This window comes from Mustela nivalis (genome assembly GCF_964662115.1).
Source record: "Mustela nivalis genome assembly, chromosome: 14".
NCBI classification, from domain to species: Eukaryota; Metazoa; Chordata; class Mammalia; order Carnivora; family Mustelidae; genus Mustela; species Mustela nivalis.
Genome location: NC_139033.1, coordinates 20,336,253 through 20,360,453, shown reverse-complemented (window position 1 = coordinate 20,360,453; position 24,201 = coordinate 20,336,253). Strand labels below are relative to the sequence as shown.

At 54.2% G+C, this 24,201-nt stretch overlaps 1 protein-coding gene across 5 annotated transcripts in view; it reads left to right on the top strand.

Annotated features, from left to right (window-relative positions):
* ATP9B (ATPase phospholipid transporting 9B (putative)) overlaps positions 1-24,201 on the top strand; it is a 219,959-nt gene that overhangs the window by 146,488 nt on the left and 49,270 nt on the right. For all 5 annotated transcript variants that reach the window (XM_082699939.1, XM_082699936.1, XM_082699935.1 and 2 more), the window contains one exon: positions 13,617-13,759. In XM_082699939.1, the coding sequence (XP_082556065.1) occupies positions 13,617-13,759 (143 nt within the window). The remainder of the gene's footprint in view (positions 1-13,616; positions 13,760-24,201) is intronic.

Here is a 24,201-nt window from a genome sequence, read left to right as displayed (position 1 = left end):
CCCCCTGCCCAGTGGGGGCGCCCCTGCCCGGTGTGACGCAGCCCCCTGCCCGTGTGAACCAACCCCAGTGCCTGATGTGAACCAGCCCCGGTGTGAACACCACTGCCTAACAGGAACCGCACGTTCCCATGTGGACCCCACTGCCCGTGGGAGCCCCCTTGCCCGGCTGTGTCCGTAGTGACTGGCACAGCACGTGTTAACTTGCTGGCACACTCCTCCTGCAAGTGCCAACAAAAGTCTGCTACTCCCATATCCATAGAGCAAACACCCATTTTCTCAGTAATTTGGTTTGGTTTGGTTTAGTTTGGGGGTTTTTGCTTTCATTAATCTCGTTTCTCTTCTGCCCGTTTTAACGTGTTTTTATGATGTGCCTTTCGAGACTATCATACAATGCAAAGGCCTAGTGGGGGTGCTGTTCCTTTTCTCTAGGGCACTCCTGTATTTCACCGGTGGAAACCATTGAAAACCACTGAAATTTTATTGTGTTTTTCAATGAAATATTTTATTCCTGTGGACTCTCCAATTTCTTCAGCATGACAGTATAAAAAGACTTGACACTTTTCCTTTTATCAAGTTAACAAGAAAAATGAATTATGGTTATGAGATGTAATACATTATAAGCATTTTTAAAGATTTTTTTTTATAATTTGAGAGAGAGAGAGCACAAGCAGGCAGAGAGGCAGGCAGAGAGAGGAGGAAGCAGGCTCCCCGTGGAGCAGAGAGCCCGATGCGGGGCTCGATCCCAGGACCCTGAGATCATGACCCAAGATGAAAGCAGAGGCTTAACCCACTGAGCCACCCAGGGGCCCCCTTTATAAGCAATTTTAAGCTGATACCGATTTTCATTTTTTTTCAATTGTATATATATATATATGTATGTAGTAAAAAATTAGATAATACCGAATAGCAAGGGAAATAAATATATATTTTCTGCAATTTTACCATTGGTAAAGACTATAAGGCTTTTCAGAAATGTGTACATATACAGACTTATAAATATTAATATGCATTTTTATGTATATGTAAATATACAATATTTACACATAGACCTTTTCTTATTTAGCCCATACAGACTTCTTAAAAGTTGTTTATAAAATGAGGAACGTACCGTTTCTGCAGATCTGTCTTGTTCTGGTTTTCCAGTCAACGGTTTTATATTCACGTGTTCAGTCAAGTGTGGAGAGACTTACTAGACAGAATGGTACCTGCACCTCTGTCTACTCCAGAAGGTCTCACGCCTGCTTCAGCGTGAGACCTGGCGTCACTCGCAGTGTGAGGACACAAGCAGACTAACTCCACCGAGGAAATGAAAGCTGCACGTTGGGAAGAGCACAGGCCGCGACCTACAGAGCTTGTGTTTACATGCAGTTCCACCAAGTTTGCTTTCCGTCTGCAAAGTTTCCTTAAAATATGAATAATAATACATTCTAGTATTGGTAATATGCTTTTCAGTTTAATAAAGGATAGATTTAAAAATTTTCCTTTTTTTCAAAGTGCACAATTTTGGAAGGTTAAGTGCTTTTTCTTCCAGTGACCTAACACGTGTTTTTAATGGAAATACAGTTGATACACAGAGTTCACATTAGTTTCCGGTGTCCAGTGGAGCGATCGGACAGCGGTGCCCCTTACCCGGCGCTCCCTGCCGTCGGTCGGTGGCCATACGGTCACTATTGCTATACCGACGAGGCTCCCGGAGCTCTACGTTGCATCCCGTGACTCCCGTATTTTTCAGCTGGAGGCCTGGACTGCTTAATCCCCGCCACCTGCCTCACCTGTCCCCCGCCCCCTCTCCTGGGGTAACCCATTTGCCCTCTGTGTCGGGAATCTGTTTCTGGTTGGTTGGTTGGTTGGTTGGTTTCATTGGCTTTCAAATTTAACAAACTGAGGCTGTTTCATGGAAATTTTTCTTGACAAAATAGTTTTGAGCCACCTGATAGTTTACTTTGTCTTTTAAGGAAAATATGACTGGGCTTAAGTCACGTGATGGGGATGGGTCCATGTTCCCTGCATTGGTTGTGTCCCTCGGACAAAACCCGCACCACCGCAGTTCTTCGGGGCACAGTTAGACCCCGTCAGGCCGGGTGCTTGCGGCTGCGTGTGGGCCAGCAGCGCTTCTCCCCACATGCTTTCCAGTGGGGTGTCACGTTCTAGCTGACGCTTCAGAAAACTGTCCTGTCAGTGCCGGGTCAGGGGGCTTCTACCCTCGCGGGACCGTGCGTGGGTGATGGCAGTAGAAGGTGCTGGTGGTGAGGACTCTGTCCCTTCTGAGAAACACGTGGGACCACCTCGTCAAAAGTCGTGCAGTGGGTGGGAGCCCCATTCTGCCACTTAGCTGCTGGAAGGCCTGAGGACCCAGTGCTCGGAGTACTGCGCAGTAAGAACAGAGTATTCAGAGCGGCAGGTAATGTGGGTATAGAATTCGCATCAGAACCTAGAAGTCAACTCTCTGAACGTTCCACTAGGGATTCCTTCTCCATTTAGCATGCTTGGGGAATGCCTGGGGAAAAGAGTGTTTCCGACCTAGGAAACCAGACAGTGGCGGCAGAAATTTGCATCCCATCCAGATTGCGAAAGATACCCGTATTGGAAAATGCAGTTTGGAAAGCATGCAGGGAAGGAGGGCCAGGGTGTGGCTGCACGGCTTTTTGCTGAAGAGGTTATGATTGTGACTCATGGACTCACCCGTCTCGGCCAGAGCCTGAAGCAGATTGGGTTATCCGAGGGAAATCTGTGTGGAAGCCTTTTGTGAGGGGGCGTGGGTCCCCATGACATGCACAGGAGACGCACAGAGGTTTTGAGAGTCTGTTTCAGCAGAAGCACTGCCAGCTCGGGCTGGAAGGAGCAGAGACAGGATACTGTGAGAGAAGCCCATTGGGCTCCCCAGATCCGACAGGGAGGAAGTGGGCTCACAGAGCTGCCCAGCTGCGGGCTGGCACTGCCCGCCAGGGAAAAGAAAGATTCCAGAGACCGCAGGTGTGCAGCCCCAGAGCATGGAGCAGCCAGTCACGGAAGACTGTCCCCAGCTCTCCTAACGTCGGGTAGTCTGCCCTACTGGGCAGTTTGTAGGTGTTCATAGGATACAGGTCTTCTTCTCGGGCCCGCATCATACGGATAGTCTTTCTCAATCTGTAGCTTGAGTTTTTACAGTTGGTGCAGTTATGAGAAAGTAGTAATCTTGCATAGTCAGATTTTAAGTCTTTTTTGCTCTTGGTTGTCACTGTCCGTATGTTGTTTAGGAAGCTGCTCTGAGCCACTCTCCAGACAATGGAGCTATCCTCCTGTATTAGCTTCTAAAAGCATAGCAGGGTCGTCCTTGACCGCTCGAAGTGATGGGTTTTTTAAATAGTGTGAAACAGGATCTTCAGGTATCACTGTTTTCCACACCAGTTGTCTCAGCATCCCTTGTCAGAAGGACTGTTCCCTAGTGACCTAGAGCTCCTCTGTCATACACTAGGACTCAGACACGCACAGGCTGCTTTGGGTCTCCTGTGCTGTTCCCTTGGGGGGTTGTCTATTCCTGAGCAAAGAACAGTCTGCTGGAAGTCTGACCCTTTGTCCTGAGTTAGTGGTTTCTAGAATGGGTCTTTCTTCCTTGTGTTCTTCAGGAGTACCCTTGTTCTGGCTGGCCATTTGCATTTAATATTCAATTTTCCAGGCCATGAATCTAGCATTTCTCAACTTTTTTTTTAAGATTTATTTATTTTAGGGGTGCCTGGATGGCTCAGTGGGTTAATGCCTCTGCCTTTGGCTTGGGTCATGATCCCAGGGTCCTGGGATCGAGCCCCGCATCAGGCTCTCTGCTCAGCAGGGAGCCTGCTTCCTCCTCTCTCTCTCTGCCTGCCTCTCTGCCTACTTGTGATCTCTGTGTCTCTGTCAAATAAATAAATAAAATCTTTAAAAAAAGATTTACTGGGGCGCCTGGGTGGCTCAGTGGGTTAAAGCCTCTGCTTTCGGCTCAGGTCATGATCCCAGGGTCCTGGGATCGAGCCCCGCATCGGGCTCCCTGCTCCACAGAGGAGCCTGCTTTCCTTCCTCTCTCTCTCTGCCTGCCTCTCTGCCTACTTGTGATCTTTGTCTGTCAAATAAATTTTAAAAAAAAAAATTAAAAAAAAAAAAAGATTTACTTATTTTAGAGGGAGAGAAAGAGGGAGGAAGAGGGGGTGGTGTGGAGGGAGAGAATACTTAAGGAAACTCCCTGCTGAGCGTGGAGCGAGGTCATGACCTGAGCCAAAATCATGAGTCAGCTGCTCAACCAACAGAGCCACCCTGGCACCCCAACATATCTCTCTTAATTTTTTAGGTCTTCTGCAGTATCTTGAAGTTTAAAAAAATTTCTCCATGGAAACCTTGCCCAACTTTTACTAGAATTTTCAGCCTTTTTTTCCCATTCTGAATATATGTCATTGAGGCTATAAATTCGCACGGAAATACGGCTTTGGCTACATTCCAGACGTTTCTGTAGTGGTATTTTTGTTACTGTCAGGTACAGAATATCTCTTAGCTTCCACTGTGATTTCTTCTTTGACCGGTGGTTATTACAAGTGTATTTGCATTTTCTAATTATTATCTGTGTTCATACTTAGTTTTTTGTGTCATTTCAAAGAATATACCTTCATTTCAGATGCATGAATTTAGCTGAGATGCATTGTAGGGCTGGATGTCTAGTTGACTTAAACCTGGGTGCTGGATTGCTGGAATGTGAGCATGTCTGGTAAACCAAGATTGTCATCTTGTGCTTTAGTTTCTCTGCACCCCTGCTAGCTTTTCTCCCTTCTCTCACTTACTAAGCACCGTGTGGAAATCTCTCATTGGTGTTGGGAATCTGTTCTCCCTGGAGTTCTGTTGCTGGAATTATGTATTTTGTGGCTTTGGTATCAGATGTATACAGATTTAAACTGTTATATATTTTTGTTGAGTTAAGTATTTTCTCATTATCAAGTGACTTTATCTCTGCTAAAGCTTTTTTCTTAAAGAGTTATTTAAGAGAGAGAGTGGGGGAGGGGCAGAGGGAGAGAATCCTCAAGCAGATTCCACCTGAGCACGGAGCCTGATTTAGGACTTGACTCCATAACCCTCTGACAAGACCAGAGCTGAAAGAGTAGGACCCTTAACCCACAGAGCCACCCAGGCGCCCCTCTGGGAAAGTTTTTTGCGTTAAATTCTACTTCGTGTTAAGCTCATGTAGCTGTGCCTGCTGGGTGTGATGTGCTTGGCTTGTCTTGCTCCATTTTGCACTTTCCCTTCTGTGTGTGTGTATGTGTGTCTCTCACATTTAATTTTTACCTACTCCGACAAATGCTGCCTACACAGGTATTGTGATTCTGTTGTATTTCTGCTTTACACCTACCATCTTATTTTGTTTTTTTAGTATGACTTACTATTCTATATTTTCCTCCTGTCTCACCATTTTACTTACAATTTTTTATAATTCCACTTTCTCGCCACTAGTTTGAAAGGTTTTAAGCTGTATTGGTTGTTCTTATAGTTAGCCTGTGACCTGAGAGCATTATTCTCTCTCAGACCCACAGGTAGTCACTTCCTGTACACATTGTCTCAGAGTAATGTTTAATGTTTACCTCCTGGCACCCCTCTGACCTTGTGCCATTTTTGTCAAGTACTTTAATCCGAGTCGTTCTTAAGTCCCATAGATACTGTTGTTTTGCACATTCCCTGTGCATTTCAGTGCGTCGTGTATTTCTTCATTTCTTCCTACACTTCAGGCCTTTCATGTAGAGTGACTTTCCTTCTGTCAGAAATGTATTGTTTTGTTGACTCTGGCTTTGTTGGGAACGCTCTAGATTTCTGTTTGGCTTCCCTTTGTGAAACGGTTCCACCCACATGCCCCATGTTGCCTTGTGGCTGCAGCCTCTGCTGGCGGGCATCCATGGGCCTCTGCTCCTCAGTGCCCTCCGCCCTGCAATGGCTTTCCGACCTACTCCTTGTTGTTGCTCTGTGCTCAGACACACTGTGTGGGGATGGAAGCTGCTTTTCATATAATGCTTAGGATTTGGTGCATTGCTCAAGTCTGTGAATCACTCCTTTCCTATCCCAGAAAACAGGGTTGTTGTCTCCTTATATACTAATCTGTCCCCTCTCTTTTGAGGACATGTGAGATTTGTTCAGTGTCCTAACCCCACTCTTTGTTTCTCCTTTTCTTCCCTACTTTCCACCTTCTGTCCTCATTCCCCATTCTGCATCTTCTCCGGCAACCCGACTTCCAAGTTGCTGATCTCCTCTTTGGCTGTGTCTAGGCCACTGTCAAACCAGTGGAGTTCTTAATTTCCATTACTGATACTTTTTGGTCCAGGAAATTCTGTTTGGTATCTTTAGCACATTGATTTATTCATTTTTATGTTTGCCTGTTGCTTGCAAATATCTTTCTAGTTTTCCGTATATTTCCTTGTTTTGCAGTCTGTGTCAGTCTCGTGTGGGATCTGCTGCTTTTGTCAGTCCTTTTCTCTTGTTTTTCCCTCTGGCTGTCACTTGAGTACACTGTTTCCCTGAGTGCTGTGCTGTTTGTTGTTGTGTTTTTTGTTTTTGGTTTATTTGTGGGAATTCTCTTTGGTAATTATATTTGAAAAGCTAATTATAGGAGTAATGTGAGGTCAAAGATGAGAGCTTTGTTTCTCCGGAAACTGTACCCTTGCCTCTGCAGTGTACTTGGAGGTACCACCTGCCTCAGAACATCTTCCTCCAAACCGGAGAGTCCCAGTCACTGAATCACACGAGCCTGCTGCCAGCTGCACGCACAGGTATTTCGCTTTCTGGCTTCCCCCTCAGGGTGACGGCGTCGCCCTCACAGCCCTGCCTCCCTTGGAAAGAAGGGCCTCGTGTTGGGCCTCCACCTGTTGATGGTCCGGTCTTTGTTTTTGCCCCTACACACAGCCTGTTGAAAGAAAAGTCAGCCTGCTGACTGGCACTTCCTTCACCTTCATGGAACCCGGTGAGGGTTCAACCCGGAAATTCCTTACTATCCAGTCAGTTCTTTCTTTGAGGAAATATGAAAAATATTTTATACAGTATTTCTTGCTGTTTTCAGTGGGAGCATTAGTTCAGATAGGATAGCCTGCCATTACCCAAGATCATAGAACTGTCTTGCAGTTTTGCATAAAGAAAGACAAAGTGGAATGAAACTTTCTGATTAGCTTTGCAAGCAGGACTCTCCAGGGTAGGTAGAATTTTCAGGTCCCAAATGTGATGAACTTTATTCTTGAGAATGCCGCAGACTTTCTTTTAACAACAGTGTACAACTGTAGCAATGGCCAACTGGGGGACGGTAGGTGACGTTAAAATAACGTGATGTAGACAGACTGTGGTCTGTCTGTACGATGAGTACTATCCCGTAATAGAAAGGAATAAAGTTTGATACATAGAACAACTTGGGCATTTATAAGACATTCTTTTTTTTTTTTTTTTTTTTTTTTTAAAGATTTTATTTATTTATTTGACAGAGAGAAATCACAAGTAGATGGAGAGGCAGGCAGAGAGAGAGAGAGAGAGAGAGGGAAGCAGGCTCTCTGCTGAGCAGAGAGCCCGATGCGGGACTCGATCCCAGGACTCTGAGATCATGACCTGAGCCGAAGGCAGCGGCTTAACCCACTGAGCCACCCAGGCGCCCTTATAAGACATTCTTGAAGTTAGAAAATTATGATGGACAATTCAGCGGTTGCCAGGGTTTGGGGTTTGGGCTGCTGCTGCCATTGGGGTTTAATCTGAGGAGCGTGCAAGCCTCTTGGAACCATCTGATTGTGATGGTGACAGGGCGTGACACGAACCTGTCCTTGGAACACAGAAAGCAGAAGAGTATGTGTAAAACGTGGCCGAGGCCGAGTGAACCCTGCGTGTGACAAAATCGTGCCGTAACATCAGCTCTGCCGGGAGAGAGTGCTTCAGGCCAAAGGTGTTGCCGCTGGGGGAGCACCCAAGAACCCCCATGGTTTTGCTACTTCTGTGCGTTTAAAACCGACTTCAGAGTCAGAAGCTACAAGAAAGCCAAACACTGTCCTCACCATTGCCCGTGAGAGCTGGTGTGTACTGGAGGTGGAGGCTTCGGCTTCGGGCTCTAGCACCTGGGGCTGCGAGCTGGCGTTCTTGCCTTGAGGACACCTCATGCTTGCTGTGGCCTCGGGCGGTCTCTCCTGTTCCCTCGGGGGGTGGGGTGGGTAGAGTTGTGCGGTGTCGGCCGCAGCGGCTGGAGTCCCTCTGCAGGCCCTTGTCCTTCCGGCCCTTGTTTCACTCATCTTGTTGCAGTTCGTGTCACCTTTCTGCATAGTAAAGAGCAGCTCGTCCGTGTTTGCAAATATATTGATGTCACTTGCCCTTCACTCAGACTGCAGTACTTGTTCATGAAAGATCTACAGATGCAGTTCTTGACCGATGCGTAAGTTAAAGGGCGAATTTGTTGATGTGTAAAACAGGTGCAAAGCAGATGAGCCCAGCAACCCATTGGGTGTGGCTCCAGCAGGAAGCCCAGGGCCCCGCGTGGTTGTCCCCTCCGCCCACTCTGCTTACGTGTCTTCTCGGCCGCGTCTTCCTCACCTGCTCGCACTGTTGGAGGCCTCAGGCTCATGCTCTGTAATCACACAGTCTATTTGAACCAGTTCAGAACTCCTGAGAAGTGCCCTGACGCTCCCAGAACCCAGCACTGCCTCATGGCACGTAGCCTGGATCCGTGAGGCCCAGTGCCCTGGCCCGTCCTCGGACTGGGGTGGGTACGCAGGGGCACCTTTGTGAGGGCATCGGGGGACGCCTCCTTCCAGCCCTCCTCTCTTCCCCCTGCTTTCACTGTGGTCACTGTCACTGTCACCTTTGGGTGGGGAGCCGAGCTGAGCTTTGCCAGCCTTGAAAGCATCGATTTTCTGCCTTCAGCCTTTTCATCTGTCTGTCTTTGCCCAGTTAACTTTGTTATTAATATTTTGACACATCTACTATGTGCTTGATTTGGCGTCTTACCTACCTTTACGTTTAATTTTAAGGCGTATCAAATTGCATGTGATTGGTACGTGTTTGAACTAAAGGAGGGGCTGGTCCTCTACTAGGAATGTTTACCCCTTTCACGTACTCACAGAAAATGTAGGCTCACTGCCGCGTGAATGCATGGACACTGTTGCCGCACGGAGTGCCTCGCCTGTCAGTGCACACGCACGCGCACGCACGTACGGTCCTCTCACTCCCGCGTGTGCGGTGTTTCACACGTTCACTCCCCGCCCACAGGGAAACGCCGAAACAAGTCTGATGGGGGAGGTCCTGAGTCCCCTAGTTGCCACACCCCGAAACCCTGTGGTTCATACTTGATTGGGGGGGTGCTGAGGGGTTGGGCTGACATCGCCCTGAATGGAAGGCGAGAAGGTGGGTCTCCCTGAGTGGGGCTCAGAGCAAGGGCGTGTTCTCGGGGCCCTCTGGGTGGGGCTCAGAGCAAGGGCGTGTTCTCGGGGCCCTCTGGGTGGGGCTCAGAGCAAGGGCGTGTTCTTGGGGCCCTCTGGGGAGCCCCAGGTCCTGGCGTGCCCCGCGGCACCCGCTGGCCTTGCACAGCAGCTGAGGCTCCGTGTTGCACCGGGACCTCTTTGCTTCACTTGGTCTGGGACTTCACTTCTCCTGCTTTATTTCAGATCTCCAGTCTCCCATGCCCGTTCAGAGACTTAATAACGTGACCTCGAATTTTGCATACACCGGTTTCAACTATGCTCATACCGTAGCAGATTTTCTGTTTCTTAGGACCCAGGGCTGTCCGTTCTGTGTGTCTTTGTGTGCCCGGGGGGGGTCGCAGTCCCCACGGACTCTCGGTGTGTTTGGTGTGTATGTTGCTTCCTTCCGCTGGGACCATCTGTACCGGCTGAGCTCTGGGGCCTCGCTGATGACCTGCCTTCCCCAAGTGGTGCACCCCTGTCCACTCCGTTTTAGCTCAGGGCCTGTCTCTTATGTAGAACCTTCTCTGACTGTTGAGACCAGGGATCATCTGCTCCGGTGACATGATTCTGGAACCTGCCCTCACGCACTAGTGCCAGTCCCCACGGTCCTTGCCAGTCGTTAGCACTTTACAGGTGCCGCGTCTGAGGCTCAGAGATCCACTGTGCCATGTGTCCAAGATCACAGAACTAGTAACTGTGGAGTTCAAGAAACAGCATAACTCATACCTACCCTAACCCTGTGAAATGGGGTTGGCCATGCTGCTTCCCGATGGAGCCTGGAAAGAGGGATCGGAGAACTGGGGAGGCTGAGTGGGCGGGTTACTGAGATGGAGGCAGCAGGAGGGAAGGCGGAGGGACACGGAGGGTCTCTGCAGTCCGGCTCAGGTGCGGGGCGCTGCCGCCATGCACCGCTGCGATGCGGCGTCTCCTCCTCCCCAAGGAACCGTACACTTGTTGGCTGGGTTGGTTTGGCACCAGAAGAGGGAGGGGTGGCAATGTCCCACCGTCGTACAGTCCTTGTGAGGGGTTTGTGTTGAGTCTGAGGGAAGATCGTCTGTAGGCCACGGTGTGAAGCCCGGGAGGGGGGTCCGAGCTCCTCACAGAAAGACGGCCGCCCTCTGCGTGCGCAGCGTTGGGAGATCAGCCAGCAAGGACCTGGGTGCCATCCACTGCCATCACGGAGTGTCAGAAAGAGGTGGACGGGCGCCCGATGGCTTACTCAGTGGGCGTCCAACTCTGTCTCCACTCGCACGGGGCCGTAGGTTCAGGCCCCACGTCGGTCTCTGCACCCCAAAAGAGAGGTTCAGGATGTCACAGAAGGAAAACTCTGGGGGAAATTCAGATAAAACGGCACCTATGCCATTTCCCATAGATGACGGTTTACAGGAAAAAGTTTTGATTACTTTTGTAGAACTTCTCATTAAAATGACTTTTGCTCCTATTAAGACCCAAACACAAGCATCGGGCAGGCAGAGTGCGTGCAGGCCCTTTCGGGTGGCCGTGTCCCCGAGGAGCGCCGCAGGCCTGGGGCCCGAGCGCCACCCTCACAGCCCCCACAGGACAGTCGACGCGCAGCAGGCGGCCCACGGCCTGACGGGGGTCCTGCCCCATCACAGCCTCACATTCGTCCGGTTCCTCACACACCTCCCTGCAGCGAGGGAAGGCCGGCAGGACCGTTCGGTCAGGAGCGAGCCCACGCGAGGCGCCTGCTGCCCGGCCAGCCTCGCACTCGGCCGTGGCGCCCCTTCTCAACGCTCCTGACCGTCTGCAGGGTCCGGGGGCTCCGGTTCGGTTTCCTCGTGTGACAGTGTGGGTTGCGGTCGCCTTCTCGTGCCCTTGACGGTCTGAAAAGGCAGACGGCTTTTCCACTTGTTTCGGAATGGCTCTCTCGATGACAAAACCGTGGCTGGTTGGTTAGCAATGAAGTGAGCTGAAAATAACCGGTATCCGTGACCGTGTAAACCACGTCTGTAATTCTCGAAGTGGCAGGCCTGAAGTTGTTTTGTTCCTAAGTCATGTTACCGGGAAGTACTTTACTCATCGACCAGACGTCTAAGTTTTAAAATTCTATAAGAACATTACTCAGAAGTGGTGATAATTATAATTACTCTGTCAACTTACTATTTGACGTTTGAGCTTCTAGAGATTCTTAACGTTGAAAAGCAAGTTGTACGAACGCTTGACTGAAATACAGGACGCGTGTAAACCTAGGCTTCTGCTTCCTGTGTGGCATTAGTCTTAATCGAAGACACGTTTTCCTTGATTGTTTTCGCTATAAAAACAGAACTCGCCTGTGCTGTTTTTCCTTGAAGGTTATCCGCATTCTCTTGTTCACCAGCCTCGAGGGTAGGTGCCGTCTGCCGAGCCTGCTCCACTGACGCTTATTGGTGACACAGTAGTTCGTGAAGCAAGTTCTTGCTGCTGGTTCCTGAGCGGTGCCCACACTGTCGGGGAGAGCCCCTCGGCAGAACCCGGCGGCAGTGCTTGGGTGTCCAGTCCGCTCCAGCCCCAGCGGCTCCCCACGAGCTCGGGAACACTTCCTGCGCACACCCGACCAGGGTGGTCCTTGTGCCTGGGGTAGCGGAGGCAGGCTGATGTTTTCCCAAATAATGTGACCAGAGTCCACAGGAGAAAGTCCTGTACCTCCTCAGCGTTGGCCTCGGAGGCTGCAGAGCCAGCCGTGCCGGCCCCACAGGGAGCACCCGCCCGCCTGCCTCCGCCCCTGCCCACGGAGCCTCTCTCTTTCCTGCCCTAGTTCAGGGGGTCTGCCTGGCCAGCAGCGCCTGAGTCACGGACAAGTCTGGGAGATGCTCTTTTCCCTTCCACAGATCCACTTGCCTCCGGCTTCTCAGCCCGTGGCTGCTCTGGATGCCTCACCGCAGCCCCACAGAGAGCGCGCGCCGCGCCGCGGAGTCTAGCCCGGTGCCTTGTGCTCGTGCTCGCCCCGGGCTTCACAGCCGGCTCGCCCCGCTGTGCCTGGTGGCCCGGCTGGCCCGGAACCAGGCCGCCCGCGAGGCCGAGCGGCTGCCGTGTTCCACGCGGTGCCGTCCCGCTGCGTCTGTCCTCCGTGATGGCGTGGCGGCCGGCCGGAGCGGGAACCAAGACACGGCGAGGTGCTGGTTTACGAGGTCCGTGCGCTTGCCGGGTGGAACTCTTCTTTCTCACAGCAGAGCTCTGAGGGTCTCTAAGATGGAGCTCTCTGTGACTCGTTGACTTCCTGGGACTCACCTGCAGACTCGACTCTCCCCCTGACTCGGAGTCGTCCGCGTTTCCTCTCCAGGGTGCGTTTCCTGGTGGGCGGACCTGTACAAATGCCCATTTTGGTCAAAACGGTTGACGGTCAGCAGCTTCCGCCCGTCGTGCAGGTGCCCCACATAGCACATCTGCTGTCCTCTTGACAAAATCGAATTAGCCACAGATTTTTTTCTAGAATCGGAAGTGACCTTAGGTCTGACTGTGAGCAAGAGGCAAGCTGGAGCTCTTATGTACGAAGGTGGGAGCAGCCAGTGCCCGGGGTCTGCAGAGGAGCCCCTCGTCCAGTTCGTGTGTCGCTCCGACGGTGGAGCCCGGGCTCTGCGCTGCGCTCTGCCCCCGCCGGCTCTGATCCCACCTCAGTGGTACAGTTTGTGTGTCGCTCCGACGGTGGAGCCCGGGCTCTGCGCTGCGCTCTGCCCCCACCTCCTGCCACGGTGCCCCAGTGCGCCCCTGCTTGGGCCACGCCACCGTCTGAGGCCTCAGGGAGGTCCTGCCCTGGCTGGGAAGCCTGGCGTTCCGAGGGGCCCAGTCCTCCTCCCACCGTGTCACTGCCGCAGGGACGTGTCCTGTTCTCGTGAAGCGAGCAGAGGAAGGTCGTGGTGCATTCCCTACCTGTTCCGAGGGGGACGCCAGTGGATGCCCTCATGCATGCACCATCTGTCCCGTGTGAGCGGGGGCGCTTCCGCACACCCCCTTCTCCGCCGGAGTTTGCCTCCACATGCCCCGCTGGGGGACCAGGAGGGGCCGCGTACCATCGCTTACGACATGGTGTGGGGCCTTGAAGGTTTGTTGGCGTAAGTGTCAACAAATCCATTATTTTAAAGTCTGAAATCTGGTATTTCCTACTTAGTTCACATGAGGCTACAGATAACCGTGTGCGTAGGGAGCGCATGAGCATGGCGTGCTGCGTGGGTTTGGGCCCCACTAACGACTCTGATGGGTTTTCTTCAACAGTTTGCGTGTGAATTTGGACATGGGCAAAGCCGCGTACGGCTGGATGATCATGAAGGACGAGAGCATCCCCGGCACGGTCGTGCGGACCAGCACCATCCCCGAGGAGCTGGGGCGCCTGGTCTACTTGCTCACGGATAAAACAGGTACCGCGGCTGCCTCGCGCTGCCTCTGTGTGCACTCGCCAGTGTCCCGTGCAGGCCACCCCGGGACGCGTGCGTCCGTGTGTGCACACGCGCGTGTGGAGCGACGCAGTGATGTGTTCCGATGCGGGTTCTCCTGGCGGCGGACGCTGGCACACAGCGAACCGCCGCCGTCGGGTCCGCACGGTGACGTCGGGGTTCGCAGGATGTTGGGTTCTTACAGCTGTAAGTGACGCCCGTGTGCGCTTTCGTTCTCGGCTGCCGTCCCCTTGTTGGATTAGCGGCGGCTCCTGAGAGCAGACGCCGCTTGCCTGTGTGTTACAGGTCGAGGCCTCTGCGCCGGTGCAGGGGTGGAGCGAGACGTGTGTGCGTTCGGTGTTGCACAGTAACGCTCGCCTCGAGAGCCTCACTGCTGCCCCACCCTCAGGTCCGTGCGTCAAATTTTGTTTGTCCTTATTTCATTTTTCATCAGTGAATCCTTGTCAATCCGTAACACTCTGAATAAAACCTAAGCCAAACCAGTGAATGTCCTAGCAACAGGCTAGAGCCTCCCTGAATTCTTCATCCGCGGCTTAAATGCCTGCTGATTCATGGGCACTGGGGTGACTCGGTCCGTTGAGTGTCGATGCTTGCTTTCAGCTCAGGTCATGATCGCAGGGTCGTGAGGTCGAGCCCCGTGTCCACTCAGCATGGGGTCTGGCGCTGCTCGTCCCTTTCTCAGGTGAGCAGATGCGCCTTGAAGAGCACTTCCTGGTGACGCGTGGTGAGCCACCCCTGAGAGAGTTGTGTGACGGGAGGAGATAGGTCTCCGTGCAGTTCGACATTATCTTTTTTTTTAAAAGATTTTATTTATTTATTTGACAGACAGAGATCACAAGTAGGCAGAGAGGCAGGCAGAGAGAGCAGGGGGGAAGCAGCTCCCCGCTGAGCAGAGAGCCCGATGCGGGGCTCGATCCCAGGACCCTGAGATCATGACCCGAGCCAAAGGCAGCGGCTTAACCCACTGAGCCACCCAGGCGCCCTCAACATTATTTTTAACGAAGTGCTAGAAAAGCGTCCGCACAGTCAGGAAACAGAGAAATCCAACGAGACTGTCACTTCGCATTTTCACTCTGACCGTTGCAGTACGACAAGAAATCGCGACAAGCTCTGCGCCCGGGAGAAGGGGCACGTATTCGCAGAGGAAGAACGAACCGAAGCGGCCCCACTCACGGTGGCGCGGGCACCTGTGAGACGCGGGCATAGATGTGAGGGGAGGGAAGCGCGCACGTGAGGATCATCGGACCTGACAGAAGCTTGAGAGAGGATGTAAGCCACCTGAGGGACGGACAGCGGGCCCCACACGAAGATGCGGTTTTGCCCAGAACCTGCCATCACCGTGAAGTGATGAACTAGAGTTTAGTCCGTACCCAGTTGCTGGTAGCGTTTTGTTTTGTTTTGTGTTTTAATTTAAAGTGAGTTTTTAAATTTTCATTGATGTAATCTCGATTGCTGATGTGGGGTTGGAACCCACAACCCCGAGATCAGGTGTCACGCGCTCCACCAACGGAGCCAGCCGGACACCCCAGCGGCGTTTGGTTGTGGTCGGGGTTGGTCACCATGGCACGTTGGGGACTGTCCGTGTCCCCACAGGTGGGGAGGGGATACTGATGAGCCGGGAGAAGTCTGAAATTAATGGGGGGTCGGGCGCAGGCAGGTGGACTGTGAAAACGCCTTCAGGCTTCTCCCTTCACAGCCTCACCGAGCCCCAGGAAGAGATTCGTAGAAAGTCTGTCTGACGGCGCGGGCGACGAGCAGAAGCGCCTCCACAGAGGCGGGTTATTTCTGGGGGCGGGTGGGTCTGTTCTGTGGAGAAGCTGGAGCGAAGCAAACCCCAACTCCAGACAGTTCCTCAGGTGACCCCAGAGAAGAGAGTCCTGGAGAATCGGGGCGCTCACAGCACGCGGGTCTGGGGAGCCCAGCTGCACCGGCCCCGCGCAGCAGCCAGGACCGGGCGCCAGCAGCGGGCGACGAGCAGAGGCGTGCAGCACGAGCAAGCCCGCCGCGCCCGGGAGCACAGGAGCGCGCACTCGCTCTGAAGCCCAGAGGAGCCCTGAGGAGAGCCCCGGGTCACAGGGGCTTGGTCACGCCTCTGAAGTCAGGGTCAGGATTAAACCGCGTTTCCACCCGGCAGCAACCGTGCGGGCACTTAATTCCAAAAACGCCGTTTAGAGTCGCAGCGAAATGTTGTCGTTGGACGTAAGTGCACGCGGAACGTGTGTGAGGCCGTGCGAACGCACGTCTTCCAGTTTGAGGACCTGTGGCTTTGCTGAGTGACCGGATGGCATCTCCGTGCAGCTCCCCGCGTGGACAGGTCCTGCCTGAGGCGCACGCTGCCCAGGACCTTGTCGGCCCCGTCGCTGGCAGTGTTCCCCGGCGGCCTCGGCCCACGGGGCCCCTCCCCGCCTCCCGTCCCCAAGGAGACACATGCGCGTCCGAGCGGGAGACCGACACACGGATGTTCACGGCATCGTCTCAGACAACGCGACCCGCAGGAATGTAACATCAGAAACGCGATTATCAGTCCAACACATCAGTCGCGGAACGGTTCGTGACGACGTCACAGTTTGATGTGGAGCCAAAATGTCTGGGGCCGTCCTGCCTCAGAGCCCTGTGCTGCCTTCCTGCCCCCCGTTCGGGCTGCGCAGCTTGTCTGCGTGCAGGTGCCGTCGCCCGTCCTGTCTGCACCAGACGGCCACTGAAGTCTGCACGTAACACGCCCGTGTGACTCCTGCTCTCACATCAGTTCGCGAACAGGAGGCGTAAATCGCCGAGCGCACAGTGCCCGTGAGGACAGGTCTGTGCCCGGTCCCCGTGTCTCGGTGTGCGATGCCAGTGACAGAGGGAGGACTCGGGACGTTATTGCTCCTGAGATGCTGCCTTTGCATTTCGCACTTGGAGTGGTGATGGGGTCGTCGTGCCCTCGCTCCTCCGCGTGTCTCCGAGTTCTGAGTTCCGTCTGGGAGGAGGGGAGCGGTCTTGCCCCGAGTCATAAAGTAAAAAGCCCATTTTCCCATGTCTCACTCTGCTGTTTTAACAAAGCAAAAATAATCTGGGTTTCTGAGATTTAAAAAGAATTACAGAAAATTAATACAAAATATGTACGTGAGAGAAAATTTACGCATTTCATTTTCCAAAAGGCCTTTTTGTGCCAGAGGTCATTGGAGGGACCTCCTGTCACTACTTCCTAGTGTTGGAGCCAGGTGGAATCTTAAACATTTTTAGTATTTTTAAAGATTTTTGGCCTAGAACTTATTCGAAACCTTTCCCAGTAAAATCTCAAGGTGAACGCCGCTTCCCAAGTGCACCCAGTGCGCCCTGCACCATGACAGCCCTGTGTGTCCTCGGCCTGGGGCTGTGCGGCGGCGGGCACCGTGTCTGCGGGTCGGCTGCCGCCTCCCAAGGAGTGCCCTGGAGGGAGCGTTGCTGGGGTGGCTTGTAAAGGCACACTGACCGAGTCACAGATGAAGGACCTCGAGGACGAGCTGCGTAGTTGTCACGTCACTGCAGGCACATAGGAGGACTCAGTGTTGTCCTCCAGCGACTCTCTGAGAACCAGCTTCTCGCACAATCAGGTGGAGGCCGCCAGCATGCCCAGGCTGAGCCCTTACCTCTGAGCAGCGTATGGCCTCGAGCAAACCCCCGAGTCCCCGAGCGGCCGTGGGTGGTCCAGGAGGCCCGTGTGGCCGGCGCTGCACAGTAGGCTGTGATGGCCACACTCGCGCTCACCTGCCCTCCTCCGGGAGGGGCCCGGTACAGCCACGGATCCGGGGCCCACCGGGAAGCGTCATATCCCAGGAACTGCGCTAACTGTGCTCTTGCTTTTATTCCTTATTTTTGTCACATGAAGAATCGGGTCCTCTGCGGTCCCCCAGGGTGCCCCTCCACGGTTGGTCAGGATTCGGCACTCTCCGTGGTGGGCTCCACGTCACAGAGGATATGCCCGGGGGTGGGGTGGAGGGGAGAGGACGCGGGGCGGGAGACCGTCGGCAGACACCACCTGCCACAGCGGTTAGGAGGGAGCCGTCGGGTGGGGAAGCCTTCCACGGCTCGCAGAACCCTGAGGCCGCCCTTGGCGGGATGGTGACCGGGCTTTGCCCCGCCAGTGTGCTCGCTGCCAGGAAGTGTCCGGCACGCTGCCTCGCGCTTGCCCCAGCAGGAGAGAAGATGAAGTGTGCGTGCCGGCATAGTGTTCCCTTCTCCTGCACAGGAGAGCAGTGTGCTGTGATCAGGCTTGTTGGGTGCAGGTTTCTGGGAAGATCTAAATTATTGACGTCGCGGTAGTGACACGTGTGTGGCCAGCAGTGCGCGAGACGTGAGTCGTTCCCCCGACAAGAGCAGACATCTGTCCGCTGCGGGAACCCAGAGCGGTGGACGCTGACCAGGACCGTGGAGGCGCCGCGCCGGCGTGCGGGCACAGGCCGTCTGTCCCGGTGGGCGGGGGAGCCTGCTGGTCGCAGGGGCCTGCTGGTCCGCAGCCTGTAGCAGGAGCCGCACATTCCTTTGTCGGGGACGTTTATGTTCTCACAGTCAAAGTGTGCCAGACCACACCGGAAGCAGCAGGATGTTCAGGGCGCACACTGGGGCTGTCATGCCTGTTCCTGGGCTCTGCTGGGCTGTTTGCTCCCGGGTCGCGACGGCCTCTGAGGCCGCCCCCTCTGCACCAGGATGTGCTCTCCTGGGGCCAGCTGCGGTGGGCTCTGGGGTCTTGTGCATGGGGTGGGTGCAGCCGCTCCTGCCTGAGCACGCCGGCCGGGCCTCGGGTGCGGACGCACTTGCAGGGTCGGGCTGCCGCGGCGCTTGACCGGGGCACACGGTTGGCTTGTGCTGGGCCGTTCACACCGGCAGAGACACTGGATGCAGGCAGTGGTTGAACAGACGCCCGTCGCACCGGGAACCGCCGCCTTCTGAGAAAGCCTCCTTTACGTGGAGCGCGGGACTCCAGACTGAGCGACGGCCACACGCGGAAGACTCCTCGCACGCTCCGCAGCTGTGTTTCCGTTCCTCGTTCCTTCCCTGTACAGCCCCAGTGGCTTTGTGTTCGGAGCACCGTGGACCCACGTGACCCTCACCTGGGGAAGGTCCCCACCCAAACCCCACACGGGAGTTGGTGGTCGGCCGCAGGCAGGGTTCCCTTCGTGTCCCGGCGGCCTCGGTGCCCGGGCTTCTACAGCGCGGGGGCCGCTGCCAGGCCGCCTGCCGGGAATGGTGCATGGAAAGCGTGGCCACTGCGTCTCCAGCACCATGGCCTCTGCCTGTTTGTGGCTTTTCCATTGCCACCCTGAGAGGGGTGCCTGTGGGATTTTCTCGTCAGAGACTGAGCTCTCTCTGCCGGCTTTGCTCCCTGTGCTCCACAGCGGCTTCGTTAAGGAGCCGCAGCATTTCCTTTCTGTAGGAATCAAACACGCCTCTAGTCCAAAGACCTTTCATGTCTGTCCCTGGCATGCTCGTAGTGGCCAGGTCGCCGGGAAGCCTTCTGGTGGCGTCTGCCCGCCCGCGTTAGCCCATCCCCTTCACGAAGCTTCCGACTTGGGACATACTAACGGTTGTTGCATTAAGATGTCAAAAATTGAACAGCCTGTCAACTGCTTGAAATCATGAAAATTGTTTAAGGCTTGAAAAATAATTTTGCATTACTGACTCTTTCAGTAGCTGGTTTAACCTTAGTCGTCCATGCTGTACAAGCGGCGTGGAGAGTCTCAGACTGGCCCTGACTTTCCTGCTCTGCGTTCTGCAGGGTCTGCTGAAAGACGAACATCGTTAAAACTTAGAAGATGCTCCCAGGACTCAACCAGGTGCCTTAAGATGGGACACGCGGCCTGTGTAAAGGCGTGTCCCCACGCATGCTTCAGTATCTTTAACCTGGCCAGATGCAAGTGCACAAGAAGAGAGCCGGAAATTTCACTGTTTATTTGATGAAATGGTCGTCATTTGTTGAAACGTGGCTGTTACAACCTCCATAAAACGTGACGTTCAGCAACTAGGACAGTGGTGCCAGGCACAGCGCTTGAGGCGGACGGACGGCCGTCTAAGCAGGTGCCAGCGTTGGGCACAGCCGCCGCAGCGCCGTCAGTGCGGTCGGAGCTCCCTCCCAAAGCCACCTGGTGCACAGCAGCGGCCCCCTTGCTTCCCTGCCCTTGCTCGGCCCTGGTCAACCTCGTGCCTCAGCAGGTCCACCTGTGCTCACTTCTCCCACGAGGGGAAGCACACGCCGTGGCGCCTTCTGTGTCTGGCTTCCTTCACTCAACGGACACTTTCCGGGTTCGCCAGCATCGTCGCGGGTCTCAGTACCTCGCTGCCTTCTGTTGAGGGCGATCCTCCCGCGTGCGGATAGACCACATTTCATTTATCCGTCTCTCCATGGAAGGACATTAATTTGGTTTCTGCCTTTTCTCTATTAGGATTGGTGCTGCCGTGAGCAGGGTTCTAGCCAGGGCGGGTAGGCAAGAGCAAGAGGCGTCCGCACTAAAGGGGTGTGACTCTAGTTGTGTGTGACACAGTCTTTGTACGGAATATCCTAAGGAGTCCCCTAGAAATTGGTTGGAATCGATAACTGAATTTAGAAAGGTTTAAGATGCAAGATGAGTGTACCAAAATGAGTTGTATTTCCTAACGCTAGCAACAGACTATCCGAAGGTAGAATTGTAAACATAATTCCATTTACAACGGCACCAAAAAATCAAATCAGTATTAATAATGTTAAGATGGCCATAGACTCTACACAATCCCTCTCCACACCCCAGCAGCCTTCTTCGCTGATCCTACAATTCCTGTGGAGATGCAGAAGGGCCCGAGAGTGGTGTGAATAATCTTGGGAAAGGACCAAATGGGAGGACCCCACAGTTCTTCATCCCAGAACCTGCTGCCAGGCCGCAGGAATCAAGACAGGACAGTGCTGGCGTGAGGACAGACCTCGAGCTCGAGATGGTGGCCTTCAGAGTCCAGACGTCAGTCCATATCTGGACCCTCAGACAAGGCACCCAACAAGGGCGCCAAGACGGTGTGCTTGGAGGAACTAAAGCCAAGCACGGCCGACTGGTTTCCTGCAAGGAGCCGCTGTACTCACTGGGGGAGGACCAGCCTCTTTAACGGGCGCAGCGAGAGCAGGATGTCCACATGCAGAAGGACGAAGGGGAACCCCTGCCTCAGGCCACGGCAGAGAACCGGCTCCAGATGGACCACAGACCTAAATGTAAGACCGAAAATGATCGTTTTTTTAAACTGCTGAGTTTTCAGAAGCTCCTCTAAGTGTGTTTTCTGTTTCGTTCTCTTTGGCTCCATTAAGCACCAGAATGAAGAACTTTGAGGTATCTACCTCAGTATAAAGCTTTATAAACAAAACCCCAAGTAATAAAAAGTAAATAAATGTGAGCATAACCGGAAGGAGCAGTTAGAGTTTGGATTTAAGTTACTTTCCATTATTTTCAACCGAATTGTTAAATGGGGCAGTGCATTCACCATGTGAGCGTGTGCCTGCGTGTGTCTGCGACAGCTCTGTGGCCTCCCTTGGTTCCGAGGGCTCTTGGTGCCACTGTGGCGAGCTCTTCGACGGCAGCAGGAAGCAAACGGAGCGGCGGAGGTGGAGTTTTCATCTCGGAACTGCAGACGACGCCGTCACCAGGCAGACGGAGGGCAGGAGCTGAAGCAGCGCGTCAGAGCAGCCGTCAGCCCGCAGCTCCGGATTCGCTGTCTGCAGGCTAGGGACGAAGCAGTGGTCCCGACGTGCCTTTGGTTTTGGAAAGTACTTGCCGCCTGCATGGAGTATTGCGTTTGGGAATGTCGGTGTCGGTCCCCAGGAATCCGAGAGCAGCACGCGCTGAAGCGAGCCCTCTCCCATGGGCCTGATGCCACCCTCCAGCCGTGCTGGGTCTGTGGGCGCGGGCCCTGACCGCCAGCACGGGAAGAGGCGGTCTTGCCAGGGCACGGAGTGTCTGCAGAGCCCAGAGGCACGCCGGCAGCCGCGTTCAGCGGCTGAATCAGCTGCCAAGGCATATTTTGGTAAAACACCATCACTCGGTGCTGTACTTGATACCGTATGGGAGCATGCGAACCTTCCAGAGTCACCTCCCGTCTTGCAGGCGGGCGGCAGAGGTTGACAGCCTGACGGGGTCCACATGTGCATGAAGCACAGAGGAGAGCCCGGTGCATGCGCCCGTTCATTTGTCTTCGGGAAGGCGACCCAGCAGGCTCCCTCGGGGGCTCGGTGGTCCACTGCGTGCGACACTGGTGTAGCTGCGGGACGTGGGTTAAAGCCACCCACCTCCACCTGTGGACGCCCCTGCCAGCCTCGCTCGGTGTTTCACAGCAGGAGGCGGCCATGCCCGTCGGGCACTCCGGTCCAGGGGATGAGGGGCTGCGACTTGGGCATTTGGATTTCTTTTTATAACTTTATTTTCTCAGTGTTCCAGAATTCATTGTTTTTTGGATTTTTTTTTAAAGGATTTTTATTCATTTATTTGACAGAGTAGGCAGAGAGGCAGGCAGAGAGAGGAGGAAGCAGGCTCCCGACTGAGCAGAGAGCCCGACACGGGGCTCTATCCCAGGACCCTGGGATCATGACCTGAGCCGAAGGCAGAGGCTTAACCCACTCACGTGGCACTCCCGCAGGGGCAGGTGCTGTTGGTCAGGAGGCGTGTGGGCCACGGGGCAGAAGGGGAGGCTGAGCCTGTGCGTCCACGGGGTAGAACAATGCTCCCGGAGGAAGAGAGTGGGCAGAGCTGGGTGCTACAACCTCTGGGAACGGTGATGCCTCAGACCCTAGAAGGTCTGCGGAGCCAGAGAATCCTAACTATGGCCCCAGCACAGCAAGCCCACAGACCAGTGGGGCAGAATCAAGAGCCCAGGAGAAAACCCTGCACTTAAATGGGCAGCTAATGTAGGACAGGGGAAGAGTAGACGGTCTCCTCAGTACTTGGTGCTGGGAGCACTGGACAGCTGCGTGCAGAGGAATGAGTGGACCTTTGTCTCACAGCACACAAGATAGGCAGGGAACCGAAGACAGAAACCGTAGAAGTTCAAGACGAAAACTCTTTGACATCGGCCTTCGCGACATCTATTTGCATCTGTCTCCCCTGGGAGGGGCTGAAAAGCAAACAGATGGGATTTCATCAGACCAAAAAGCCTCTGCGCAGCAGGGGAACCCACCAACAAAACGAAGCAGCAGCGTATTGAACGGAAGAAGATGCTTTCAAACCATCCGTCCTGTGACGGGTCAACATCCAAACACATGGGTGGAACTTAGACAACTTAGTATCAAACACTTAAAAATTGGTGGAGGATCTGAAAAGACATTTTTCCAAACAAAACTTGTTAGATCACCTACAAACGCGTGAAAAAATGCTCTGCATTGTTGATCACGAGAGAGACCCAAATCGAACTTGGTTGCGCGTCTCCTCAGACTGGCCCCAGGGGCTCGTTCACCAGCACGGGAGCGGCAGGCGTTGGCGAGGGCGCAGAGGAAGGGGCAGCCTCGTGCGCCGCAGGTGGGAGCGCAGATGGGTGCGACCGCTGTGGGGAGCAGCGTGAAGGGTCCTTGAGACGCTGGAAGTGGGGTCCCCAGGGTCCACACAGCACTAGTGTGACCCAGCACTTGCACTTCTGGGTGTTTATCCAAAGACAACGAACACTCGGTCACAAAGGTATGCACCACCCCTGTGTTCGCAGCAGCCTCGTGTACAGTAGCCAAGACGTGGAAGCGGCGCCAGCCAGCGTCCGGAGAGGAGTGCGTGCCGGAGAGCTGGTAGACACACGCCGCTCGGCCGTTGAGACGGAATCTTGCCGTTTGTGACAAGGAAGGACCTGGAGGGCACAGTGCTCGGTGAAGTGAGTCCGAGAATCTAAATGACCACCAAACATGGGGGACACGGACACAGAGAACAAACGGGTGCTTGCTGGGGGGAGGGGTCGGGGAAGGCAAGACGGAACAGGATGCAGAGCTGCGAACCTCCGGTTATAAAGGGAGGGAGTCCTGGGGTGCAAAGTCCAGCGTGGGGAGTGTGGCCGGTCATACTGCAGTGACGCGTGGGCGGCACGGGCAGACGCTTGTCCCGGGGAGCGCGCCGTAACCTGGCAAGAGCAGACCGCTGCCACGTGCACCTGAAACGGACAGTGCACGTCAGTCTTGCCCGGTTTCCCAGAAGAGAAATGTGCGAGGCATCCGTCCAGGCATAGGAGCAGAGCTGTGACACGGCGGGTGCTCGCCCAGAGGGAGCTGGGCACATGCCCGGTGCTGTGCCCACCATCCCGCAGTGTGAGCTGGCGAGTGGGGCAGGGGCCCTTTCCTTGGGGTCCTCTGTCACTTGTACCCTGTGCTTTACGAACCGGAGGAAGTAATAGTTTATTCTTGGTAGGAACTGTGCATGTGTAGTATTCTTATTTTTGACACACGTGTAAAATTGTTGGTAATA